The sequence below is a fragment of the Castor canadensis genome, chromosome 4 (assembly GCF_047511655.1).
Source record: "Castor canadensis chromosome 4, mCasCan1.hap1v2, whole genome shotgun sequence".
NCBI classification, from domain to species: Eukaryota; Metazoa; Chordata; class Mammalia; order Rodentia; family Castoridae; genus Castor; species Castor canadensis.
In genome coordinates, this window is record NC_133389.1 from 120088902 (window position 1) to 120106965 (window position 18064).

The following is an 18064-nucleotide window of genomic DNA, read 5'->3' on the forward strand; positions in this document are numbered from 1 at the left end:
ACACTATTGTTTGAATGTGTCCTTTCAAAACTCATACTGAAATTTAATTGCCATTGTTACAGTTTTAAGAGGTGGGATCTCTAAGAGGTGATCAGGTAATTAAGGCTTTATCTTCACTGATGATATCCACGCCATTATAATCAGTGAGTTCAGAAGCCTTTTACTCTCTTACCTTACTGCTTTCTACCATGCAATGATGCAGCAAGGAAGTCATTCCTAGGTGCAGCCCTTCAATCTTGAACTTCTAAGAGTCTCGAATTGTGAGCCAACAAATTTCTGTTCGTTATAAATTTCCCAGTCTCAGGTATTGTGTTACAGTGGCACAAGAAGACTAACATAGTCAGCTTGCTTTATTTATCTACATAATAGTGAGAAAGAAGCTAGTTGCTTAATATATTGATACAAATGGCACATTAACTATTGGCTTGGAACTCAATCATAGGGAAGTTACTGGTGTGATGTTTGCATGTTCCATATCACTTTGGAAAACAAATCCACACCCCAATATAGGTAATCATGGGAAATCTTATCTGAAGAACCATTTTCCCTACTGATATTTTCATCATTAGATCCTTTAGCTGTGCCAAGAGTACTATGTATGTGTTTTCTGCATTGTTTGAAAGAAGAATGATTTACTAATCAGATACTCAAATCACTAAAATAAAATTAGTCATCAAATATTGAAATATTATTTTTAAAGGTTGCGACCTAGCCAAGCAACACTCACTTTATTCAGAGCAAATTTCTTCAGTATTCATGACTATTTTTCAATACTGAAATAATCCAATTATTAAGAAAACTTAAGACTAGAAAAACAGCACACAAACAACTAATATAAAGTTTTAAAACACAAAAATGTTAAAAAGCAAGTGCCACATGTGCTCTAAAGCATGCCGTGTTAGTTTTTAATGATTTTTAGCCTCACAAAAAATTTCATTTGCATAGCTTTTCAATGACTTACATTTGAAGATTTGCGTGATGTCAACTCAATGTGAAAGCAAAGGATATTCTTTACCTTGGGGAAAACGGCATCCTGATAACAATATTTCTCTTATCAGGTTGTGCACATTGTGATTTGCTCCAAAATGTCAGAATGTTTTTCCTTCCTCACACATTGTACATTTGGAGATAAGAATGGATGACATTAAACTCAAGTTTAGATGGGAATCTAACAAAGTTTATCTGTCAAGTCATTCCATCAGACTTGGTCTTTTACTTGGAGTTTTAAGATCTTTAAGTGTTTTTAAAAGGTTTCCATAATTTTGTTTTCCACTTGACTTTATATCTTTTGTTATATATAATTCATTATAAACCAATCATGGACTCTTTGGAGGGGAATATGTCTTCAAGGCAATACCTTTTATCAGTCTGAAAGCTCTTTAATTTAAAAGAAAAGATATTGAATGGCCTGGTTTCCACATGAAGAACTACTACTCTTGTCAACATACATTAGTTTGGTCTCTTTCAACATGACACATTTGCTTATGGTTTTATAAATAAAGACACAGCATAGGAACTTAGATGCTAGATTTCGTCCTTGTATGATGAAGACTCTTGGTGGTTTCAAAGACTTTTAGATGGCGATTGCCCAGAGAAAGAGGGTAGCAAAGGGCCTGCTGGAGGTAGAGCCCTTTACCCTATCATAAAAGCAGCCTCTGGATATGTTAAATGGTTGTAAAAATAACGTAGTCTATGGTGTGAGTGAATTTTTGTGCCATAGAGCCTTTATTTCAATAACAAAATAATTTTAAGTAAGTTAAAAATGCACAAATAACTGCATTATTAGCATTTTCACATTCTTATAAAGATAAAACCTACATAGTTTACTCAGTTTGAGTTTTGGCTTTTCAGACATCATATTAAACTAATTGCCAAAGAAGCAACTTAATGATAAATAATTGAAATTTAATCTCTCTTACCAACTAAAACTTAACAATGCAGTGTGGAAACACAAAGTTAAATAAGAGAAAATAAAATCCATGGGAAAGGATTTTTGTCTCTTGCTGCCTTAAATGTTCAAACCAGTTCTTAAAAAGAGAAAATGTGTTACACTTAAACTGGCTATATCTTGAAAAGTTAAAAATAAAGTGATCTTTTTGTAAGGCTGTCACTTTTAAAACTGGAGAAGTCAATCAGAAGTATTTCATAAAGCTATCTTAAATACACATAGTAAAATTACCATTTGCGTGCAAACGTTCACAAACATATTGTGAGATAATAAATGTTGCAAATTAACTAAAGTTATAAATTTAAGCTAAAATTAATACAATAATATTTTTCACATTCATCTTTTTCTGTGCTTTTGTTTTTGGTTTGATGCAATCATGGAAATAAAAGGTTGGTTGCCTAATCCGAGGTATTCATTTCAAGCACGGATACAGAAAATGCATGCATTCAAATATCACTTATAGGTCCTTCAGAATCTTATATTTTTGTTAATTCTAAGCAATATCAATATGTTTCTACAAGAAGAGCAAATAATTTGCAAAATTTTAGTACATATAGTTATGTTCCATGTGAGAAAAATTTCTTCAGAAAATTAATTGATTTATTATTTATAACATGCTAATTATAAATTTATGGTATCAATTTTTTTCATGAGAAATTAATACTAATATTTTAAGTCTTTGTAAATAACGATAATTTCAAGATATCCAGATGCCAAAACCACATACATTGTATAGAAATGTGGTACTGTGGGGAAAATTTTAATTTGTTAAATTAACTGCCTACAAGTTGCATTTATTTTTTGGTATCTGTCATGGTACATTTGGGACAGCTCCACATGTTATAATTCATTTACCTCTCATGTATATGCATAAAACACCCACAGATGTGTTGCATTTCTTAAGCAGAAGGATACTTAAAACTTTGTGCTAATTCAGCACGTGATGGAGTTATAACAGTCCAATGTATGCAGTAGACAATTAGCAGCAAAATATGCTTGATAAAAAAACCACTCACTTTCTTATTGATATAGTAGGGGTCCAGGTCCTCCAAGGGCTCTGACACCATCTCTGGAGGAACGTCTCCATAAATAAATGGAAGGTTCTTTCCAGCTTCCAAGTCACTATTTGGCTTTGGGCCATTTTCATCATCATCTTTTTTGTCTGGTTTGGGATTCTTAGCCTTTTCTTCTGCAATGCGTCTTTCAATAGCCGCAAGAGATTCTCTGGTGAAGAAGTTGAAGCTGTCAGGTCCTGGTGGTACAAGCACTGTTTGCTCCATCTTGTCATCCTGCACATTTTAATTACCATTTACTCTGCATATGAAGTTCCTAAAAATACAAACATATATATTAAGGAGATAAATTAAGAGATGTTAATATCTATTAAATCTTGTCATGAAATAGGAAATACAGGATTTGACTTTTTGCTTCTTCCTTACATTTCCAACTAAAAATTCCTAACAAATATATTTTCTATGTGGAATTTTGTTAAGCATCCTATGCTTATTAATTTGTGCTTTTCTGATAGAGGAACTATGTCATGAGTTTAAAAAATAGTTCAATATAGCCTAATCAAAGTACATTAGGCTAGTTACCAACATGTCACTGATGAGTTGTTCACTCTGAGACCATTCAGATGATGGAGACTGTGTGACCATACAGACACAGGATAGTTCAGTCAAGTCAACAAGAATGGAGTGAAAAGGACCTATCTCTGGGAAGACATAAAATAGAGCCCTATAGACCTGAGAAGTGAGTCCTGGCCAATCTGATAGGAATGGTTTGCTGCAGTCAACTTTAAAAACCAATAGTCACTGCGACCTTACTGGGGCTTCATCTATTCTGAGACCTGAGATGACCTGCTCACTTCATAAGCCATGGTAGGGTTGGCTTATAGTAATACATATAGGAGATAATGGTACAAGTTTTGACAAATGCCATTTTGTGACTATGGATGGGAAAAAAATAGGCTGTAAAAAAATTACTTCATTGGGACAGAAGTGGGAGAAAACAGCCCAAAGCCCTAGGAGCAGGAGATGGCAGGATTTTCCTATTTAAAAAAAGATTCTAAAGAAGACAATGCCATAAACTCAAAAGGAACCAATGTCACTGAAGCAATAATGATATTCTTGCCTATTCTAGAATCCAATAGTGCTAATTATATTATGAGGCAAAACCTTCAATTCCATATAGCAGAGTCAGAATTGATCTGAAGCCAAATGCCAAATCTCAAATGTATTGTTTTAAGGATATTTAATATGAGCTCAAATTTCTCAGACATTACTGTGCCAAAACTTCTCAGAGCCTAAGCTCTGTTTGGGCACAAATTTTATTTGGATATTGTATTAGCTCATTAAGATCAGCAAGCTATGATACAGTTAACTACAATTTTGGTGTAGATGAACTGCACTAACAAAACTATAGACATACTTATTTTGTGAAGAGTCCTACAGAGACTGCAGATTTCATTAAAGGAGCTTCTCATTGCTGTGAGGTTTATGACCGCACTTTTCATTGGGTGACCAGAAATAAGTGAGAATCTAAGTCTTAATTTGTATCTTTAGTATGGAAGAATAGGCTGCCTGTATATAGTAACGGAAAGGGAATGTTTCATCTGAAAATTCTAGTTCTCCCATAAGGTGTCAGGAAAATACTCTCATTAATTTATTTGGAAATAACAGTTAAGAGATAACAAATATGGTTCCTTTTCTGATAGAGTATTCTAGCCAATATATATATGTTTTTATTTTTAACTACTTTTTTGATAGAAAAACAATAGAAATGCAGCGCAAAAATGCAATGGAAAGATTTCCTTCCATCTTGGTCCTTCTTTCTCAGCCAACTATTTTCTGTCTCCCACATTTTTCAAGGTAGGTATACTTTCAAGGTAGGTGTGTATACGAGCACAGAGTATATGTATTTTAATTCATATCTTATTTAACACACATATACAAATAATATCTTGTTACACAAACTGTTCTACTGCCTTTATTTTCATTTAAAATATATTAAAATTCATTCCACCTCAGGTTTGATAGATTCAACTCATTTCTTTTATTGGCTACATAGTTTTTTATTACATGTATGTGCTATAATTTAATGAAGTAATTTCCCAACCACAGGTATTCAGGTTGTTTCCAATCTTTGCCATTATAAATAAAACTGCAACAAGTATATTTTATGTGTATACTTTCAAATATATGTGGATATATTTGTAGAACAAATTTCATTTGAAATAATTTTAACATATATTATTTGTACAGGGTGAGGCATTTCATTGTGACATTCCTATCCATGCATATAATGTTCTTTGACCATATTCAATCACTCAATTACAACTTTCTTATTCTCCCTCCCTCTTCTTTTAAATTTTCTTGCACTTTTTAAATTCTATAGGTGGATTTGCCTGTGTAAAGAATGAAAATTCAACTTTGATAGTTATTGACAAGTTACTGCCTATGGGGTAATTCTCCTGACAGTGGTTTAACACACTGATTGCTTGTCTGGATCTTCATCAATATAATGTACTGTATTTTCAATATTTCCAATCCAGTAGGGACAAAGACAGGAGCATACTAGATTTTTAACCTGAATTTGTCTTACTATGAAAAAAGCAGAACATACTTATCATATATTTAAGAACTATTTTTTATTTCATTTGTCTGTGACTGTCAATTTAAAGAATGCTTGTTTATTTGCTTTCTTTCTCTTGTAAATCTGAAACATCTTTTTAGATATGATATTATCCATTTTATTTTGTGATATGTGGCCTTTTAAAAATACTTGCTTGTTGATTTCATGATGCCTTATGCTACAGATTAAAAAATTTAATTAAAAGTGTTAAAATTTTATAAGTGGTTATCTAACTCTTCTCTGGCTCCTGTGCATCCAGGGAGATGAAAGGAAGGATAGTGTATACGTATATATGTACACGTATACATGCATACATATGTACACACATGCATAAAGACTAGGCATGGGGACTGAAGCCTATAATCCAAATTACACACATGTATAAATGCATATATATAAATGTTTTATTATTGCAGTTTTAGAATTCTGATAATTTAGTTTCATCAATTTAAATCTTCAATCTACATATTTGGATTTTTTTATGTAGTATGAGGTAGAAATTTATTATTTTTAGGCTATTTAGTTTTTTTAACATTATAGAATATTCTAACTTTTTCCCATTAATACATAATGCTATCTTCACAATATGTTAGAAATATAATTCTGTATATATTTTTGTATGTGAGTCCCAAAGGCAGCAAAAAACTTTACAAATTAATACTGGATGTATTTACATCAATGTTAATAAAATAAATCAGTATTATTATTTAACATTTCTGGAGATCTGAACCAATCCAATTAGATACATGCAATAACTGCATTTGTACAATAATAAGGATAAAGAATATAAAATTATAATTTAGATACTGAATGACTTTTGTGCCTAGAAAGCTCAAAAGAAACATATAAACTTCCTATAAGCAGTAAAAGAATGAAAGCATCTGAGTTCAAAATTAACATAGAAGCTCAACAGATTTTTCTCATGTAAAAAAACAAAAAGAAACAAACAAAAATCCCCCACAGCAATAACAACAAAAATCAACAAGCAAAAGTAACAGATCTTTCCCTAACCAGGAATAATCCCTCTCACCATTCCTTTCAACATTCTTCAAGAAGTCCTAACTAATACAATAAAACCAGAACACAAAAAAAAAAGAAATAAAAAGTTAGGGTTTTTTTTGGCAGTACTGGGGTTTGAACTCAAGGCTTTGCACTTGTTAGGCAGGTGCTCTCCTACTTGAGCCACGCTTCCAGTCCAAAAATGAAATGAAAGAATACAAATTGAAAATGAAGAAATAAAACTGGCTTTGTTTATAGATAACATTGTTGTCTATGTAGAAAATCTGAAAAAAATTGCCAAAAAGAATGCCTATAATTAATGACTATAGAAAAGTTTCAGGAAACAAATTTAATATTTGAAAGTCAGTTGCTTTTCTATGTGCCAATATTGAATAAGTGGACTTTGAAATTAACATACCCCCCAGATTTAAAGACATATATAAATCTGCAAATATGTACAAGATATATGTGAGGAAAACTACAAAACTCTGAAAACTCAAATAAAAACTAAATAAATAGAGAACTATTCCATGTTCATGGATGGGAATACTCAAACTATCACGATATCAGCTATTCTCATCTTAATCTATAAATTCAAAACAATTCCAATTCAAACTCCCAGAAATAAACCCACATAAATATATCAACTGGTCTTTGACAAAGAAGCAAGACAATACAGTGCAACAAAGAGAAGAGTGTCTTTTTAGTTAAGTATTGCCAGAACAACTGGACATATCCATGACAAAATATTAATCTAGACACAAGAGTTTATATATATTCTTCATAAAAATTAACTGCAAATGCATCATCATAGGTCTAAATGTAAAATGTAGAAGTAGAAAATTTCTGAAAGCTAGCATACAAAATAACTTGCTGATCTTTTCAGTTTGGTAGTGATCTTTTATTTATAACACCAAAGGCATGATTCATTAGAGAAAGAAGTGATAAATTGATTTTTATTAAAATTATAAACTTCTGCCCTCTGAAAAAATGTTAAGAGTATGAAAAGACATGTTATACACTGGGACAAATATTCACAAAAGACATATCTGATAGACTCTTTTTCACAATGGACAAATAATTCTTAAAAGTCAATATGAATAATGAACAACCTGAATAAAAAGTGAGCCAGAGACCGGAACAGACACCTTACCAAAAAAGATATACAGATACAAAATAAGCATATGAAAATTTGATCTATACCCAATGTCACTAGTGAAATGAAAATTAAAGTGACAGTGATATACCCACACATGCTTATTACAATAACCAAACTTCAGAACACTGACAACATTAAGTGCCAGCAAGGATATGGGGCAATAGGAACCTTCATTCATTGCTGATTGGCAAAATAGTGCAGCTACTTGGAAAATAGTTCGGCAATTTCTTATGAACCTAAATATACTCTTAACATATGATCCAGAAAATTACACACTTTTGTATATTTAACATAAAGAAGTTAAAAACAGATGTCCACACAAATCCTACACAAATGTTTTTAAAGCTTCATTCATAATTTTCAAAACTCACAAGCAACAAAGAATCCTTCAGTAAGTGAATGGATAAATAAATTCTGGTTCATCCAGGAAATAGAATATTTTTAGCTCTAAAAGTTAGTTATCAAGCAATATAATGAACCAGATAAATTTTAAATAGATATTACTAAGTGAAAGAAGCCATCTGAGAGGATGTATGGCATTATTCTAACTCTTGACATTCTGGAAAAGAGAAAATTATGGAGAAAGTTAAAAGAACAGTGGTTTGCAGGGGTTGAGAGGATGGAGAGACATATAAACAAAGTCTAGAGGATTTTTAGGGTTATGAAAATATCAAATAGCACAATAATGGCAGATACATGCAATATGCATTAGTCTATAACCATAGACTATAAAAACTCTCAGTGAACTCTAATATAAATTGCTAACTTTGGGTGATTATGATATGTCATTATAGATAGGGGTATGCTTGGAGAACTGCATCGTTAGATGATTTATTCTTTTTAAAAACATCATAAATTGCTTACACCAACCTAGATGGTATAGGCCAATCACTAAACATAATTGCATCAAGAGATACAGTACACAAGATACATTAGCTGTTGCGAGCATGACATGGCGTGCTCCTTTACTGCAAACTTTTTTATAAGTAGGAGTAAAATGATTAAAAGTATAGTATAGTAAACACATATATCAGTAACATGAATTATTTATTGTCACCATCAACTGCTGCTACATTTTCATAGGATTGGCAGCACAGTTGGTTTGTTGACATTATAATCACTATAAATATGTGAGTAATGTATTATACCATGATTTTAGGACTGCTACAATGTCAGTAGATAGGAATTTCTCTGCTCCCCCTTAACCCTTCTTTGACAAGGAAGCAAGACAGTACAGTATAGAAAAGTCTTTTAAGTTAAGTATTGCCAGAACAACTATTATATAATATATATACAATCTGTCCATAAACAAAATGTCACTATGCGGCCTGACTTTGCTTCCTTAAATAGCTAGTGTGGATTTAGCTGAAATAGTATAACTAAGGTAACATTTCACAAGACATTTTTTGGTTTTGCTAAGCAATGTCCCTAAATTCCATACTGTTTTTGATACTAAATAATTTTCCTTGCCCACTTTCCTGCCCACCCCCATCTTAGTGAAACAATTCCTTCATTTTTCTCCTCCTTCTTTCCCATTGCTTTGATTTTGATCCCTTAGAATAATCACTATTGTTTTATGCCTTATCTGACCCTAGAAGTATTTTACTAGGAAAAATTATTCACAAATTGATGTAAACCAATATACAGATTTTATTTTCTGTTTGTAACTAATACATTTCTCTTTATACAAAGTAATTGGTGAAATCTTTCATTTAATGGCCATTAGTGTTTATGAGGCAGGCTTTCAAGCAGAGGAGACAGTTTGCCTCCACCTCTGAACTTCTGAATGATTAGGTAAGCTATTCAAACAGAATCAGACAAAGGAGAGTAAATCACAAAATTATAAAATAACAAGTATTTCTAAAGAGTTAGAGATCACTTAACCCATTCTTATCATTTAATAGAAAAACTGAATGAAAGAAAAATTGGCATTCTTTGGTATTTCTGTGCTTCCATCACCCAAAATAAATATGTCATTCATTAACAGTTTACTAATGTGCAGTTTACTAATGTTAGAACTGGAGTCAGAATTTTCATTTCTTGGCTGGGTGTGGTGGCAAATGTCCACAATCCAAATAATCAGGAGATTGAAGCAGGAGGATCCCAAGTTCAAGGCCAACTTAGGTTATAGCTTCATAGAGTTCTAAGGCCAGCCTGGGATACAAAGAAAGAGCTTCTCAAAAAGAGAAGGAGGAAGGAAGGAAGAAAAAAGAAAGAAAAAGAAAGAAAGAAAGAAAGAAAGAACTTTTTTTCATGGCTATCAAACCCCTGATTTCCAGTTCCTAATAGTCATGTAATATAGCATACCATGTTAAATTAGTATTTGTGATGGTCAATCTTGATTGCTAGCTTGATTATATTGAGAAGGGCCTGCTAGATTAGTAAAGCATACTTCTGGTTGTGTCTGCAAGGGCATTTCCAGAGAGGATTAAGTGAGGAACAATGCTGTGATCGTAAGTATCACCATTCCATAGCCTGGGGGGGGGGTCCATAAGCAATAAAAGAGGACAAAAGCAGAAAGCACACAGCACAGCATCTTCTCTCTGCTTCCTGTCTTCCCTGAGATGAGTTACCCCACAACGTGCACCTGCCACCATGATGTTCTGCCTCACCATAGGCCCAGAAGTACCAGCATCAAGGATTATGGATTGAAACCACTGAAACTACTAGCCAAAATAAATAATCTCTCCCTCTAAGTGTTTATTCTGGTATTTTGTCACAGAGATGAGTCTGACTAATACAATATTCACTTATTGAAACTATATTCCTGAAAGAAACCAAAAACAAATCTAGTAAATAAAGCATTTGGGCAGAAATAAGGGACTCTCTTCTGAAAAAAGGGGAGACATCAAAAAAAGAAAGGATTTTAATATTTAAATCCAGAACTGTATTACGCAGATTAAGGTCTGATAAACTGTATTTCCTCAGCCAACGAACACTGTAACTTTTTTTTTTTTTTTTATGTAAAGTAAATCAATTTTATTTTATTTTTTTATTTTTTTTTTTTCATTTTTCTTTTATTATTCATATGTGCATACAAGGCTTGGTTTATTTCTCCCCCCTGCCCCCACCCCCTCCCTTACCACCCACTCCACCCCCTCCCGCTCCCCTCTTCAATACCCAGCAGAAACTATTTTGCCCTTATCTCTAATTTTGTTGTAGAGAGAGTATAAGCAATAATAGGAAGGAACAAGGGGTTTTGCTGGTTGAGATAAGGATAGCTATACAGGGCATTGACTCACATTGATTTCCTGTGCGTGGGTGTTACCTTCTAGGTTAATTCTTTTTTATCTAACCTTTTCTCTAGTTCCTGGTCCCCTTTTCCTATTGGCCTCAGTTGCTTTAAGGTATCTGCTTTAGTTTCTCTGCATTTAAAAGTTTTGCTGAACCTAGTTATTTCTCACTATCAACTGATATAATTATGGAAGTTCTATATGTAGAAGAACTTCTGTATATCTTGACCATCTTGTACTACAAAATTTTTTGTGGAGAAAGTCATACATTTCTAATTCTTTCTCTAAGATCGGTATTTAATGCTGAGAAGAAACCAAAAAGACTCTTGTCAGAATAACTGTTAACTCCTTGAAGATATTACTATTCCAAAGACCTCAGCCATGTGGACACAACACTTTGTGAGGAAGTGGTTCAATCCATTTTGTTGTATTCTTGCCACACACTTTACAAAAGAATGCTATTGCCAAAATAATAAAAATTGGTAAAATGTTATTCTTATGATTGTGATCTTACATAACTTTTTAAATACTGAAAAAACTACTTTTTACACAGAATTTTTCAAACCTATAACATATTGTTTTATAAATGTCCTTTCTATGTCAAGTAATTTGGTTTGGTGATTTTTATTTATGATAAAAAAACTTGATTTCATTTGATTTTGAATAAAACCCATTTTCATATTATAATTGCAATTAATTGAAACAGCATATTACATTCATGCACTTAAAACCTTTAAATTAAAAAATTATTAGTGTTGGAGGAATGGCTCAAGTAATAGAGCAAGTAGAAGCCCTGAGTTCAAACCCCAGTACCCCCCCAAAAAAATTACTGACCCTAAATTTTCCATTTCTTTTACAGATTACATATGAAATAAGATTTTTTTAATCTAGCATATTTCTACATTGAAGTTTGTATATTTCCAGGGTGTATTTCAGGACACTCTAATGATAAAATAAGAAGTACAGAACTCATTTAATTCACTAGTGATTTCATTGATTTCATATCAAAACCTACTCTTTGCAAGCTGACTATATCACTTATTACTGTGTTGAACACATGGTCTATTTTTACTTCAGATGTTACAGAAAAGTTAACACATCAAGTGGCAAAACATGTATGTTGAACTAAAATAAAACAATACACTCTATGTATGTTAGAAATCAAGAAATATATAATATTTCAATTTTAAGTAATAAATTTATGTATCCATTGGGCATATTTTGCCTCTCTATTATAATTAATAAGTAAACTGTTTAGAAAATAGAAAAGAAACTAAGTTTCTAATCCCATCAATTACAGTTACTTTGGAATATAACCCCAGTTTGACAATGTGTGGAGCAGTAGTCAATAAACACAAAAAAACTCCAAAAAACAAGGAAAAAGAGCACATAGACTCACTTAAAACAGTTTCTATAATATGTGCCTAATCTAAAGGCTTGTATAAATGCCCTGCAAAAAGTTCTACTCAAACAGTTATAATAGAAACAATATTATCTTTAATTCAGCTTTTTTCTTTGCCCGATGATAAATTTTATTTGGTAAAATAAGTCACTGTGTTTCATCTTTTGAATAATTGCTATTTCCAAATTTTGTCTTTATTGCTACCAATAATTTTCTTGAATTCTGGTAACCATGCAACTACTGACCAGTATGAGTCATATCCTGTCCTTAATACATTCCTGAATAAGATGCTTTGATAGGATGAAGTGCTGATATATATGTATAGACTTGGATCAAGAGCTGTAGCCATGTGGTGGCATGGTTTAGAGAAATTCAAATCTGACTGTGCTCTGCTTATTTTATTTTCCTTTCTCTAATACTTCAAGCAAATAATGAGCTCCTTAACAGAGTGGTATCAAAAGCTGTTTAAAGTCAATGACTCTCTCTTTTGATAGAATCTAAAATGCATCATAAATAAGAGAAGTCTTGGTGGGGGTGGGGAGGTTGTATACATGGGAATTGAGAGACTCACAGTCCAGGGCAGGTGATACACTCTCATAGAGGATAGCTGGGAGACTGGATCCTACACAGGAAAGAGCCCAGGCTTGCCAAAGACAACTACACACTGAGAACAAGAAGTGGCAGATCTATGGGCTTGAAGGGATGAAATGGGCAACTCACTGTGGCAGATGTCTAACCATCTGCTCCATAAGTGGAAAATTATACACCTCCATCTATTGCCATATGACCTGCAGGCCACCCTAGTAGATTGCGTTCCTTTGATGCACCTCCTTGTACCTTTGTCAGTTTAGCCAAGTGACTTGGTTTAGCCAATGGAACGTGAAGGAACAGAACACATAGTTCTAAATCAAATAGAGGCTTTTAATGCAATGCTATAGCTCTACACAGCTTCTTGTTCTTGTCCTTGTTCCCTGAGAATGCCATGTGTCAAATAAGAGCTGTTTCCTTAGCCTTAGTCTTGGAATAAGAAGACAAAGGACTGCCACCAGAGCCAGCCAGTAGACACTAACAAGTTTGTAGACCACTGAGATAGGAGGGATGTTTGACACACCCATTTTACTAATCTGTAAGTATTAACCACTAATCAATGGTCAGACTGCTAATGTGATTGAACACATAAAGAATATTTTTATCTTTTAAATATAAATTTTGACTGAGATTCAGATCTGCTATGGTTTATTAGGCTTTACCTATAGTTCATATGAATAATGTATTTATTATTAGGATGTAGTTTTTCTTTACAGAGAAGGTAGTCATTAAAAGTTGGACCAAGGACAGTGTACAATGTGAAAATCAGGATCTGTTCTGACAATCATATTTAAAATAACTTAAAGGCCAGGCATGGTAGTGCCTGCCTGTAATCGCAACACTTAGAAGGCTGAGGCAGAAGGATCATAAGCTCAAGGCCAGCCTGGACTACATAGTGAGGCCCTGTCTGATAAAACAAACAATAACAAAAAAACCTCAAGAAACAACAAAAAAACAAATGAATAATTTAAGGGAGTTCCTTCAAACCATTGTGATTAGTTTATACCAAGAATATAATAATGGTCTCAATTATAAATAAATTAAGTTCTTTTCTTCTATTTTAGAAAATCTTATTATGGTGGGGGAAGAGTCTGGTCACAGATTTGGGAGAATATATAGAGTAGAAATCTTCATGTAGTCGCCTGTGATTGTGTTCATGGTTGCAGACTTTGAGATAACAAGTGGGAGGTGATGGGCACTAGAAGGCTAATGTGGGCCTCCACATTCAGCTGAGAGGCACTGCCTAAAGCCAGGGTGCCTAGGGTAGATTTTGAACAAAATGGATTACTTCGAGAAGAGAAAGCCGGTCCTTTTCCTCTTCCTTTTCTATCCCAATCTTCTTCTTGAGAAGCCCATTCAGATTATTTGAAAGCCACTGTCTAAAAGTAGTGTAATACAAACTCCGGAAAGATACAGATAGAATGAATGTCATCGCTCCCACTGCTATCTCAGACAATGGTGCTGGTAAAGATGGGAATTGTGTAGTTACAAGTTGGAGCCAAAGGAAATACTGCTAGAGTCAGCATTTGTTTTTTTGTTGCTGTGAGATAATAATGGATAAAAACAAAAAGGAAACCAGATATACTTGGTATAATTCCATTGAACGGTAAAAGAAGGCAACATTGGCATCTAACATAAAATGCTGCAGAAAATGGTTATCTTCTCATTTTACAAATATCTACCCTGATAACCATTTCCCCGAAATATGCAGTATTTTAAATGAGTTTGAAAATCCTTTTGTGGCTCATGACATGATTTAGACTGTGTTCCTGTGAAACATATAGTACACTCCTCTGTAAGGATGTTTATAGAACAGCCAGTCACTAGTGTTCTTAAGAACTTAAAGTCACTTAATTTTCTTTTATGACTTTCACCTTTCACTCTTGTGAATGTTGCCTCAGGATGTGAACGATTCAAGAGACTTGAGCTGCTGCAGCCAGAAGGATAAAGTCTCAGATAGATTTCTGATTGGGAGAGGGATCTCTATCACAAACTCAATTTGAAGTTTCTCTTCCCATTCCAAGAAATTCTACTTTTTTTTTTTTTGATGGTATTGGGGTTTGAACTCAGAGCCTTGTGCATACTAGGATGGCATTCTTCTACTTGAGCCGCATGTCTGGCAGCAAATCTAAGAAATTCTTAGGAAGCCACCTCATCACAAAGTCAAACAGGCAAGGGCATAGTTGATGCATGATGAAACATAGCACAGAACCCAGGGGTACCTGAATGGAAGCAGGATAGAGCAACTGGGAAAAGAGAGACTTCAAAAGAGACAGAGAAGAGTGTTACACACAAACTAAGTTCCCTGGGGGATGAGTATCTTAGAATTTGACACTTTCACTTGCCAGAATTATCTGAACACAAAAGGAACCTCACTGAGTTATGAGAGCTTTAGACCAGAAACTTCAGCCTGTAGAAATTCAATAGATAAAGACTCTGTATGTATAAACTAGACATTGAGCCATTCCAGGCAAAGAAACAATATTAGCTGTAATTATTACTATAGACCCTTGTTCAAAGGTGAATCATTTGATACAAACTAATCTGAAAAAACTTGTAAAAAATAGGTCATAAAACATGAAAAAATTTCCTGGTTCAAAAATTCACTATATTAAATTTCTCTTCTTATTTATAGTTTATGATATAAATTATGCTCAATTTATTACATAAAATTATACTTAAAATTATCCTTTAGTCTAAAATGTGAAGTCAGATATTCTATATTTCTGGGTTAAAGAGACCCTTCAGGGGTTGTTACAGTTTTATCGTGGTTGAGCCCCCACCAGCTGATGACTGTCCCTTATTTGTATAGGGTGGATACTACCAGATGCCCAGTACATCTGTCACAGCAGATGTAACACTAAGCCAGTTCTATTCCTGCCTGGATATATGACCTATGGTACATGCAATCAATGTTGTTCATTCTGAAATAAAATTTCCTGAATATGTAAAATGTACAAGGTACAGAGAAGGACTATGAGTACTATGGAGATGGCAAATTTATAATAGTAATATGAAGAATCCTGGGAAATAAGTTTTCTTTCATAAGCTGCTGTATGAAATACACTTTAAGCTTTAGACTGATTAAATGTTGACTTGGAGATTTAGGTATATGTGATTTTAATGGATTCATACTTTTATTCCCAGAGTAGATGAAATAGAGTTTAAGCACCGAAGCATTGACTGTGAAAATGGAAAATCTGTTTGAACAAGACAATTCGACGTGTGTGTGTGGGTGTGTGCACGTGCATGGGTGTTAAGGGTAACAAGTGGCAACATTGTCCTGAATTATTATGACTAACCTATTTAAAATAATAATGCAAACATCATGTTACTTGTATACATAGTCTTACACAGAATTATCTTTTTCTAAACTAGATGCACACTTTAATGCTCCTCTCATTTAAAGGTATTTTTGGTACATTAAACTGAACGTTACTAAACAGGTCAGATGACAGAACATAAATTTCAATAAATATCCTGTGTTCTTTTGACATAACCATTTTTGTGGTGCCAATGCTTTGTTTTCAGGAGTTTATAAAGAACTGGGAAAAAACATAGTTAAAATGAAAATTTCTAAAAAAAAAAATCCATGCTTTTTTGAATCCATGTCTATTGTTTTTCTCAATATGTTATCTAAAATTCTTAAGTGCTGAGAAAAATTTCCTTTTTGTTATGCTCAATAGCAGGTGGCAGCTGAAGTTGTTTAATTGGATGCTTTGTTTAAACCTTGCAAGTAATTTAAATATTATTGTCACATTCAACAAAAATCTACATTCAAGTTATTTTTCCTCTGCTTAAATCCCCAAATATATCTCACTTGTTACCCTATCCTTACCCCAGTAAATCCCCAAAGCCACTGAACTAGGCGGAGTGTTGTTTTAGTCTCTGAAATGTTACAATTAGACTACAAGAGTCCTTGATTCCTTATGAAAACTGCTCTTCTATTTTTGGTAGAGAATTGGTTGGAAGAAGCATAATGATGTCAAAAGGCCAGCTCTTCAGCATGACTGGCCTGGCAGACGGAAGGCAGAGACAGCCAAGGCCAGCTATATGCCATGGAGAATCTTAGTAACCATCCAATGCCTTAAACAATCTCAGTAGGAGTACCATTACCAGAAAAAGTACAATTAAGTTTTAATTTCAGATAAACAACAAATTAAAAATATATATATATACATATATATATCCAGCATGATGTTTTGGGAAAACTTATAGTAAACTTTATTTATTGTTTATTTGAAATTCAAATTTAATTTGACATCTGGGATTTCTATTGCCAAATCTGCAGCTCCAAATCTAAAAAAAGGCTTTTCTTCTGAAACATTTTTCAGATTGCCTGAAATTCAAGTAATTCACATTTACTGTTCAGTTAGACTGATTTAAGGGTTTTTAAATTTTTTTGTTAGTTTCTTTTTCTTTCTTTCTTCCTTTTTTTTTTGGTAAGAAGAGGTACAGTGTGAGATTGGCTGTTGTTAGTTTCAGGGGAAGAATACTGAATGATGAACTATTTTTAATGGAGCTTTATTGACAGAACTATCAAAGTGCCAGGAAAGGGCTATATAAAAAGATGGAGGCAGGAACTGGGGAGATGCAGTTCAAAGGAGATATAGCACTACATACATAAGAGGAACAAATGTAGTGATCTAATGTGCAACATAAGGACAGTAGTTAGCAAAATTGTGTTGTAAACTGAATATGTTGGTGCACACCTGTAATCCAGCACTCAGAAGGATTGAGAGTTTGAGGCTAGCCTGAGCTACAGTGAGGTCACAGCTAGTCTGAATTACATTTATAGCATGACCCTACCTGAAAAAAATATATCATATAAGGGATTTTTGTTAAATAAGTAGATTTTAGCTGGCCCTGGGATATGGTAGATATGTTAATCCATTTCATGGTACTTGCCATTTTACTAACTGTGTGTATTCTATAACATCACATTTCAAACCTTAAATGTACACAGTAAAAGTTATTTTTAAAAAGAAGGAGAAGACAGAATGAGATAGTGAATGTAATGTGGTAATGCCAGAGAAAAATGATTCATTTTGCTTTATTTTCAAATGTAGGTTATAGTAAATGTTAAAATCAGTGACAATCAG

The 18064-nt window shown here is 33.3% G+C and overlaps 1 protein-coding gene across 4 annotated transcripts in view; it reads right to left on the reverse strand.

The window, feature by feature from the left end:
- Positions 1 to 18064, reverse strand: part of LOC109681943 (sodium channel protein type 1 subunit alpha) — a 138166-nt gene that overhangs the window by 91991 nt on the left and 28111 nt on the right. For all 4 annotated transcript variants that reach the window (XM_074071011.1, XM_074071009.1, XM_074071010.1 and 1 more), the window contains exon 3: positions 2965 to 3277. In XM_074071011.1, coding sequence (XP_073927112.1) covers positions 2965 to 3228 — 264 coding nt within the window. In that variant the 5' untranslated portion in view covers positions 3229 to 3277. The remainder of the gene's footprint in view (positions 1 to 2964; positions 3278 to 18064) is intronic.